Source organism: Primulina eburnea, chromosome 7 (assembly GCF_022965805.1).
Source record: "Primulina eburnea isolate SZY01 chromosome 7, ASM2296580v1, whole genome shotgun sequence".
Taxonomy (NCBI): domain Eukaryota; kingdom Viridiplantae; phylum Streptophyta; class Magnoliopsida; order Lamiales; family Gesneriaceae; genus Primulina; species Primulina eburnea.
This window is the reverse complement of record NC_133107.1, coordinates 12,817,723-12,828,953: the sequence shown is the minus strand read 5'-3', so window position 1 is coordinate 12,828,953 and position 11,231 is coordinate 12,817,723. Positions and strand designations below refer to the sequence as shown.

At 35.5% G+C, this 11,231-nt stretch overlaps 1 protein-coding gene across 1 annotated transcript; it reads left to right on the top strand.

The window, feature by feature from the left end:
- The first annotated feature begins 3,680 nt into the window (after nt 1-3,680).
- LOC140837250 (uncharacterized) lies at nt 3,681-7,273 on the top strand. The gene is made up of 2 exons (XM_073203340.1): nt 3,681-3,918; nt 5,422-7,273. Exons 1-2 carry the CDS (start codon nt 3,772-3,774, stop codon nt 6,700-6,702), a joined length of 1,428 nt encoding a protein of 475 aa, XP_073059441.1. The 5' UTR covers nt 3,681-3,771; the 3' UTR covers nt 6,703-7,273.
- Nucleotides 7,274-11,231: the final 3,958 nt, after the last annotated feature.

Genomic DNA, 11,231 nt, shown 5'->3' with positions numbered 1-11,231 from the left:
TCAGTTTCAGGGAGCTACAGTGTTCTCTAAGATAGATCTACGATTTGGGTATCATCATTTGAAGGTAAAAGATGCAGATGTTCATAAGAAAGCCTTCAGAACCAGATATGAGCACTACGAGTTCTTAATGATGCCATTTGAACTGACGAATGCTCCAGAGATTTTATAGACCTCATGAATCGAGTATTTCAGCGCTACCTAGATCAGTTCGTCATAGTTTTCATTGACGATATTCTTATCTACTCGAAGAGCCATGAGGAGCACAGTCAGCATTTGGGTACAATTTTACAGGACATACAGAGTCGAAAGTTGTTTGCAAAATTTAGTAAGTGTGAATTCTGGTTGGAAAGAGTAGCATTTTTGTGTCATATAATATCTAGCAGTGGAATTGAGGTGGATCTAGCTAAGGTGGCAGCAGCTAAGGAATAGGTTGAGCCGAAGAATGCGTCAGAAATCCGGAGTTTCCTAGGCTTGGCAGGCTACTACAGGGAATTTATTCAAGGGTTTGCTCGATTGCAGTGCCACTCACTTCATTAACTAAGAAAAATACTAAATTTGTATGGAGTGAAGGGTGTCAGAAGAGCTTTGATACTTTGAAGCAAGCTCTTGTCACAGCGCCAGTTTTACCCATGCCATCAGTGCAAGGCAATTTTGTGCTATACATTGATGCTTCTAAGCTCGGGTTAGGCGCAGTATTGATGCAATACGGTCGGGTTATAGCTTATGCCTCTAGGCAATTGAAAGTACATGAGAAGAACTACATGACTCGTGATCTCGAGTTAACTGCCCTTGTATTTACGTTGAAGATATGGAGACATTATTTGTACGGTAAGAAATGGCAGATATTCACTAATTACAAGAGTCTCAAGTATTTCTTCACGCAGAAAGAACTTAACATGAGACAAAGACGGTGGTTGGAGTTAGTAAAAGACTACGATTGTGAAATTAGCTACCATCCAAGGAAAGCTAATGTTGTTGTAGATGCTTTGATCAGAAAAGTTGCAGTCGTAGCACAGCTGTCAGCACAGAGATCTCTTCAGTCAGAGATTCAGCGGTTTGGCCGTATCAGCTCTATCATATTAGCTCTATTCGATAGATCCATCTACGTATAACCGTGGTACCCAGCGGCGGGGACATCACCGATAGTGTTACCCATCCACTGAGCCTAGGCCTTACATATCATCGTATACATATTCGTATTAGTCACAACCAACTCTATCCTTCAAAATATGTCATCATATTTATCACATATAAAAATCATGCATATACGTAAATTTTCCTTAAAATCAAGCATGCAACATATTTTTCATAATTATAAAAAAAATTCATATTTGTGATAACGTGAACATTTAAAACATATCAAATCGTGTTTAAGGCGCTACAAGGACTAAAAACTCAACTCAGGTACAAAATGACCATTTTGCCCCTCGAAACACTAATTGACCATTTTACAATTGGACTTCAAGATTTCGACCTGAAGCCTACCAAACTCCTTAAAACACTTCAAAACATAATAATAAGTATTTATTAGACGTAAAATCGAGCCTGTTTCAAAACTTATATGATTCGTTTTAAAACTTGGACAGGGGTCCCGGTTTTAACCAAAATCAACCCGAAACCTAACCAAATTTTTCTCAGCTTAAACCGTGACTTAATAATACTTAACCATACCCCTTACCACCCATTTCACATCATTTATAACCCTCGAAAACCCCCTGATCCTTACTGAAATTTCCTGCCCTAAGAATGGCTGGAACCTTAGTGCACATTAGCTCTAAATATTCGACCCTAGCTCAACTCTAGACTAGACTAGCCCTGAACTACAGCATCCTAGGACCATGACCAAGTCGTGGGCCTCTTACTGTACTGACCTAACTACGACCTTAGCCCCCATGCACGCGGACGTGTGCGACAACCTGCTTGCCACTATCATTGAACCAACCGAGCCTTCCTTCTACCTAACTCCTTCGAATAGCTTATGGACCATGACTAGCTGCTCACGGCCTTCTCCCAGCCTGTCACGTACCCAAGAGGGTACGCTTCCTGGCTGGAATCGAGCCATGCATGGATGCACACCCCAAATCCCTTGATCTAACCATACCCGAACCAACCAAACACAAAGTACCATCGACCCTCAATATCTCTCCCCCTCAGCTGACTCCAGCCCCTTGACACCTATTTCCTTGGCGTGAACAGCCCTCTAACCACAACCCATAGCATCCCTTGCACCATAATCAAGAAAAACGTGAGTTATGAGTCAAAAGATGCATATTTCATGTCAAACTTTTGCACAAATTATACTATATGATAGACCAACGAATTCTTCATGCAATTACATATACATCCGCTTATAAATTGTGTAAATGATGAGATACATGGCGTGATTTAACGTTTAAACGCTTGAAAACTTGAAGGCCCTTGCGAAGAATGCGCACTGGAGACGCGGGGGAAGATTTTATTTGAAAGCTAAGGGGGCCGACAGTTTTTCTGCTGAAAATATGAGAGGAGGCTGCTGTGGGGAGGGGAGGGGACGGCTGCTAGGTTTAGAATAGGTTTAGGGTTTCATTAATGATGTGTTTAAATCAAAATATAACATATTAATGGGTCCTTAATTAAAGTTTAAATGATTAAAGGGTTTTGGGCCCATTAAACAGTAAAATAAACCCATCAAGCCCAATAACACTCTCGAAAAATATTTTGTTTAGGTACGTTTTTTAAAATATTGCCCGAACCTTCAAAAAGTCTCCCGACTTGCTAAATTTTGCGTACTGGTAAAAAAAAATATGATCCGGCGAGTAAAAATACTCAACTAAGGCCCAAGTTCAAAAATCACACATAAAAACACCACATATCAAATAACTAAAATTACTTATTCAATAAAAATATTTTTCCTCATTATACTTAGTCTCCATTACTCGTCCGAGGGCGAATTGCAACTTAAAGATCTAAATACATGAAACTTTAACAAATATTGAAATAAACACCTAACTTTGCGATAATTTTGCATTAAATGCATAAAAAACATTAAACCGAAAATTTAAATAAAAACTTAGATAGCATACAATCAGGTTATGTAGTTCAAATTTCCTAAACTTTACAATAAATCTCATCGCAGTCTTTATTTGGCTCATTTTACAGGGAAACCTAGCCCAACCATAAGCTCGTTACAATGTCCTATAACATTCAAATATTTTATCCTTCCATCTTAGTTATCTTTAAATGTCATATTTTTAAACATTTTACGATAGATAAAGGAGGATGACTGAAATTCGATTTTTTTAAATTTTTTGGCTCGAGTTTGGTGAGTCTATTTGTTCGAGTTCGGCTTAAAATCTTCTAACCTACTCGCGAGCTATTTTAGTTATTGTTCAAGTATTAAAATTTGAGAGCTTGAAATTTATATATTTAATATATAATTATATTATAACAATAAAGTTTTAAGGCTTGCGAGTCTACCGAATAAAATAATTGAGCTTGAGTTTGGTTCGAATAAAGTTTGAACATATTTGAGTTCGGCTAGAGCTCAATAAATTCGAATATGGACCAAATATTTATCGAACTGGTTCAAAAAATTTACAACCGACTCGATTTGTTTAATGCCGTATTTGTAATCATCCTACTTCAAATACTCGCGACTGAGTAGGCCCATGGAATTTTTATTGGGTTTTAAAAATGGTGCCCAATACAGGGTGAAAGGTGATAGATTTACAAATCACAATCCCTCGTTTATCAAGGGCACCGGCAACCGACCCATCGCCAGCAGAAGGCGTAATGGAAAAGTTTCGAGAATTTGTCATGAAACTTGCGGAAACTTGCCCAAATGCGCCATCAAATCCAGCACAAAAAACCGTTTTCCAATCTCGCTTGAACCAGTGGTTTTCTGAGCATAGAACTCCTGATCATCCTCCTTATTCTGCGGTAACCTTCTCTTTTTGAACCTTTTGTGTGTGTGTTTGTGTGTGCGTGCGTGTGTACTAGTGTTTGTGATAATGGGCTTATCCGTTTTGTGTTTTGTTTTCTGTGTGTTTGACGTAAGATTCATGGACGTTGATTTTGTGCCTTTTCCGATTTGTTTATAGTGAGGGCTTTGTGAGTCTGTTAGAGGGGAAAAAATATTATTTTATGTTCATCTTACGTGTATGTGTGTGTGTCATGTATGTTTTGCGATGTTTTATGCTTGACTGTCTCATTCTTGAATTCAAAATAACTATCTTATTTTGACTTGTTGCTTATTGTATATTGTACTCTTGAAATTGGTTTTGCTTTATAGAATTATGCATTTGCTCACATAGGATGCACAAGTTGAAACTTCACTAATGCTGCACTGGACAAGTGTTAGCAAGTGTGGAAATGCAAATGGATTAAAATTCTACAGAAAATGTTGAAGCAATGGTTTTTGCTGGATGTTTGTAGAAGCAGTTCTATTTGTCACCTTTTCAAGTAATTTTTTAGAACTTATCTTCTTTGGAAACAGAAGAGGCGTCGTTTCTTTTATCATGATGCATGTGCCTTTGTAGAAGTCAGAGGCAGTTTCCTTATGCTCTTTGCAGCCCTTGAAGAGTTTTAGAGAAGTTGCAATTGTTATCTTAATTTAGATTGATTCAAAATTTTGCAAAAGAATAAATGTATAACTGAAGCGTTGATTATATTTGATTCATTTCTGGGGATGTTTTGATTAGGCTCATTCAAATATTTTTTGAGCTGATAATTTTTGAAACATCTTTATTAAAAAGATTCCAATTTTGTTGGTTTCTTTTTGGCGATTTGATTGATGACTAGTTGTGCATCTTTAGTATTTTCCTCTTACTCATCGGGAGTATTATTCAAGTGAATTGATGCTAATTTTTTTATACTTTGCCCTACTCCATGTGTTAAATGTTTTGTGTAAGTATGAAGGATCAAACATCTAGGTACCATGTGTGGCATTGATTTACTGATAATAACATTTTTAGTAACCATGAGAATGAATCAAACAATCATGGTTCAGAAAGGTAATGGAATTGTTTTAGTTCTATGTAGTCCAAATATTTTTTGGCTCTTTTTTTATTTGTCATTTATTGGATCACTAGAAAATAGTCTTTGACACAAAAGATCTAACTAATAATCCCCAGTTCTTGAATAAGCATTGTTCTTGCTTTAAGACTTAAGTTCCCTTTGAAAATTACCTTTTTGGGAGATTAAAATTATTTTACAGAGTTTTAGAAGTTCAGATATTTCCATTGCTGTCAATTGGAAAGTGTGTGCGGCTACATGTTGCAAACATTTTTGACCTTTACCGAATTTTTTTAATTGGAAAAATTGGGGAGCAATATCTGGTTCATTTGTTTGTTTCATGTATTTTTCTTTTATTAGCTTTCCATTATAGACACAAGTGTATCTCTATGAAGTTTTTGTTCCAGAATGTTCCCTTTAACCTCACAGATGATAGAAAGGGCTCTTAGAGAGTTGAATGAAAATAATGGTTCTACTGAAGAGGAGATATCTCAGTTTATCGTAAAAGAGTATGATGCTTTACCATGGGCACATTTGACATTACTGGGACATCATCTTGGAATACTTTGCAAATCTGGCGATATTGTACTGACTCGGAGCAAGAGATACATGCTTGCTGGGGAAAATACCTTTCGGACATCAAGCACAAAAGGTAAGAAGAAAAAACGTAAGAGAAAATCGAGGTGGGCATGGGAGAGAGATGGAAACAAGCAACGGAAGACAAGAAATCAACCAAAAGGCAACAGTGTTGATCGTATCGAAGAACATAAGGGAGCTGATGAAAAATTAACTGAAAATGATGCACACAGTGAAAAGAAGCAAAATGAAGGCTCGATGGCAGTTAATGAAATGGAACACTCTAGGGATATGCCACAAGAACTTGAAATCAATCCATCAGAAATTATGAATGGTCACATTTGTGGTGCAGGTAAAGAAGAGAAGCAGGAAGAGGGGCAAACTAACGATAATCAGCGGGCAGTTTCAAGTCCTGAAAGGCCTCCAGGTTTTGAATCGATCATTGTTCAGAATTTAACTGATTCTGAGATTTTCTTGAGAACTTGTCTTTCTTCACAAGAAGAGAGCGTTGTGATTGGAGAAAGAGAGCTTGATTTACCCATTGATGGTAAGAAGCTGCTCGATTCGCCTAGAGAACCGTCAGTACTCAAATTATCAATATCTGATAACTTTTTCGAACTTACAAAGCTCTCAGAGATGAAGCACTCTTCTGAGGCACATGAAATGGCTGTGGCAGTGCAAGAGGGGAATCCTAAAAGTGTTAAGGTGCATGAGACGGTGTTCAATACGTCAGTTGCTTCTTATAGAAGATGCACAAATTCCAAACATCCTAAAGAGGAAGCAATACCTGATATACATGCCCCTAGGTGGCAATCTGGAATAGTATCGGCATCAGTTGAGGAAATCTCTACATCAAAACGTACGGAAAGACAGCAGAGACGTTGGAGCCTTCATTCACCTAAAGCAGTGAATATTATAGGACCGGATATTTCTCCAAATTCCATTGATCAGTTGAAGCTATCAGATGTGGAAATGCCTCAGGATCAGCGAGAGAAATCTGTCTCATCTCCAAAACCTGAACAGCATTTGCTGCACGAGAAGCCACATTGTGACCTTTTAGAAGCAGTACAGTCTGTTACAATTGAGAACAACCCTAAAGAAATAAAGGTATACAGTCGGAGAACAAAGACATGACTTGAACAATTACAAAATACAATTCAAGTTGTGGCCATTAACTCTGATGTGAATCTATTCGAGCCAAATGCCATGGTAGATTCTCAAAACACATCTATGAATAAACATGAACCTTGAGAGCTGCCACAACCACCACCAGAACTGCTGCAAGAACAGCAATGCCGATGGAGATTTCGTCGACAAATCTGCATGTCATCATATTTGACATTGGCAAGAGATTAGTAATTTACTCAATTAGAACAGTTTACTTTCACCCTCTATTTTTTCCCTTTGGGTTTTTGAAGTTTTTGGCATATTCTCTAGGCACAAGATGTTTAGTTAGTCTTTCAATGTCAATGTCGCCCTCGTGTTACTATTGTTCTTCCCATTCAGTGGAAAACCTCGCCTTTTAATTTTCATAAATTTAACATGGAACGATGCTCTGGAGGTAATATGTGTGATTCGTCCATTTTTGGCATCTTCGGTTTTATCAAGTTCGTGTGTTTCTTGGTTCTCTAGGACTTCATAAGCTTTGGTTACAGACTCTAATCACATAACTTGCTATCAGATACGTAAAAAAAATTCTCTTGATGTTCATATACTGGGTTATTCTCCATATTCTTGTAATTAAAAGAGATGCATGCATTGTAGAGATTTACTTATTTTTTAATTAATAGAATTTTTTGGATTTGATAGATTTATACGACTTTTGTATGATATCATAGATTTGTAAAAATTTCACATAATCTTGTAGATTTATTTGGAGGATTTTTGTTGACATTTGTAAATATTTTTATAGAACATTATGGATTTTGTAATTATTATTATGATTTTTTTTAAAAAAACTTTTATGAAGAAGCAGTTTAATAAAAAATTATCTATCAATATAAATATTTTTTATTTATTTATTTATTTATTTATTTTACGAAAGACGTACTAACTTTATTACAATTAAATTTCAATTATTCAAATCAATCCAACATAATTAAATAATTAATTAATATTTTTAAAAAATAAGCAACAATAATTTTCAATGTTGATAAATAATCAAGCTTAAAATAATTTCATTCATTTTAATTAAACTTTTTATATGAAAATATATATCAATTTTGTTTTTAGCGATACATCTAACAACAAAATAAAAAAAACAGTTGTATGTACATGAAAATATAGAATAAGTATGTCAAAATATTTCAATTAGTGTAACTTTAAAAAAATTTAATATATAATTTCATATAATTATCCTTATATATGTGTGTGTTAATAAATATTTGAAAGTATATTAATGTATCAATCAGTCACACACACATTTTATATATATCAAGTGAATAAAATAAAAATTCACTATCATATATGAATTTTGATTTAAGACGTAGATTAACAAAAATTATAGAAAATAATTAAACATAAGAGGCTTTAGAAGTCTATCTGACATTTTAATTATCTAGACCTTTGGAGAGTTTTTAAAAATCAGATTTGAATACCACATGACTTTTTAAAATTTTACAAAAATTTATATTGAATATCACTGAACTTTTTTAAAATATATAAAATAGTATAAATCGAATGCATGTTACCATATCTTTATTGTCTTCTAGGGGAACTTGTATACTAACACAAAATAGAATATACATTTGTGGGCAGGGCTCTTCTCCTGTTCTTCTAGCTAATTAGCTAAGCTGATTTCGAACCTCAAGTTATCACAAGCCGATGATAAAGTTCATGTAATTTTTGTTGGGTCACAATTTTGTCGCACTTAAGGCGTAACAGAAGTTTAAATTTTTTAGTTTCGGCGATCAAAACTTTTTAAAACATCCATAAGATATTTAGTATTGTTATCTTTGCGTAAATTAGGTTGGAAACCAAACTACTACAGGAATTAATAGAGTTGTCCCTTATTTTATATCCATTCGAACGAATCTTCAGCCTTTGATCATCAAATCAAGTCCATGATCGAAAACTATATTCTTTGTTTGGATTGCACTAGAAATCGCAAACAATGTTTGCATTGAGAATAGGACACCTGGATTTCAGAAATCTCGAGTCAGTGCAGCGGACATGGAAGCGGCATAGGAAGAAACTCACGTCCAAATTTCTCTTCAAATTTTTCAAAGTGGCCGAGAGCTATTGTGTAATGTCCAAAATGCGATAACATAATCCAACTGCATGCAAACCTATAAAAAATGAAAAATTACTAATTATATTATTTTAGTTGCATGATTAAATGTGCTAGACATGTTTACATGTTTAAAATATGGTTGTCTATTAGATGCATAAAAAGGTGCTTTAAAAGTTATTCGAGACGTGATCGAGCAAAACTTGCACTATAAATTCCCCAAGAAAATATGATTTTGTATGCTCAAAATGTAATCGCAAGTGCACGATGTCAAGTAATAGTATAGTGTATATGAGTACGAGTATCGTTCCACTGGAGACTGTATTTAACAAGTATTATTTTAGTTATTGAAACTTTAGCGACGAAATTTGATTGTTTGTTTTATGACTAATAAAATTCAAGAAAATTTAAATAAACAAACTCAAAGATTAAATGATGAAATATGAATGCTAAATCAATGGATTAAATTTCAAATGATAAAAGAATTTGTTGGGAATTCTGGTTCACCTACCCCGTATTAATTAATCAATTCGTTCGATTGTGTTCTACGCTTCCGACAGGATTTCCTATTCAATTGAACACACTCTCTCGAGCTATGCCAAACTAATTCACTCAATGAAGTAATTAAATGTCTTTAATTATTTATCAAGAATGAACCGCATTTCGATTGATGAAATCCCCTAGTTTTCGACCCTAAGGACTATGACTATCAGCACGTATCCAATTTCATATGTCTATGCAAATTGTAGATCCGCAGATTATACTACTCGATCCTATCACTAGTTATTCTCTCGAACTCACTCGTGATATAAAATCGTCGTAAAAGTTAGCTACGCTCAAACGACACAATAAAAATCGTAGTGTAATCAAGAATAAAGCACAACTCAAAATATAAATTAATCAACTAAAAGTTTGGGGTAGGATCCCCTTTAATCCCAACAAATATGAAAGTTAGCTACTAGAATTCATGATGAAAATCAGCAAAACAATATTTAAATGACGGAAAATAAACTAAAAATACGAGACGTGACGAATTCTGCGAAGAACGATGCTCGGACACAGTCGAATCTTCAATCCAAGTGCAAAAAGCTCTTCAAAAACTCCTTGGCTCTCCAAAATATGTCTGAATAATCCTCCAAAGTCGACCAATCGCCTTACCATATCAGCCACCCTCCCAAAATTAAGGTAAGAAATCGCGCACAATAATCTTCCAAAAATAGGCGGCGCTCGGGCGGTAGAAAAGTACCGCTCGAGCGCCACACTCTCTATGAGTTGCTGGACTTGTGCGGCATTCGCGCTCGGGCGGTAGAAAAGTACCGCCCGAGCGCCACATGTTCTGTCTCGGCACTTCAACTTCTCGCGCCCGGGCGGTAGAAATGTACCGCTCGGGCGCCGCTTGTTCTGTCCAATATTCTTGAGCTTTCCACCTTTCGCTCTGATTTTCGTTCTCCGATCATTTTTCCTGCAGATCCATCACACACAAGTGAGACATAATCAAAAGCAATTAATAACTATAAAATGAACAAAAAGTAAATGAAATGCATGCATGCGCAATGTAAACACGATTAAAACTAATGCAATAAACACGCAAAAACACCCCCTATCAAGACGCGATCGAGAAACGATTATTAAATGATTATTTTTAATTATTTAATATATGGTATATTTTAAATAGGATTTTCGAAAATGGTGCTTTTTTTGATGTTTTTACGCGTTGAGTCGTATTTTAAACTGGTGATCGATTTTTGACGAAAATAAGGACTTTTCGGGGAATCGGCTAATATTTTATAAAACTATCCTAAACAAAATATTTTACCTACTATTTAATGGTCCTAATGAGCCTAACGTACAATAGTTATTGGGACTAAACTTGTACCTAGTATTTTATTTAAAACAAGCTTCCAAAACTCTAACATACACTACTACAAAATGCATGCCCCCTTCAAGCTCTAGACTCCTAGTTTTCTCTCCTCCATCAACAGCACACACACACAACTTTGAGGCAAAGTCACGTGAATATTGAAGGGAAATTTCAGCAAGCTTCCTCCCTCATCTCTCCGCCAACGTCCCTCGCATCAAGGATTGTTTTTCTTGTGTAAAATTTGCAAAGACACGCCTTAATCTTCCTTCACTCTTTGTTCATACCATATTATATATGTGTGCATGAAAACACGATTCACTTTCTTTTATTTTCGTTTTTATGGCAAAACATGAATAAAACTTAAGTTTTTATGTTTTGAAATTCATGTTTATGATACACAAATGGGTTGCCATGATAGGCTATGGCAAGGGAAGTTTTTCAATATGTTTAAGGGTCTATAGGGGCATGGCTAAGGGCTTGAAAATGTAGGGCAACATGTTGAACGGAAATTTGGGTTTTAACAAGACTAGGGTTTCGGTTTTTGATGGCTTGAAGGGGCATGGTGTGGGATAT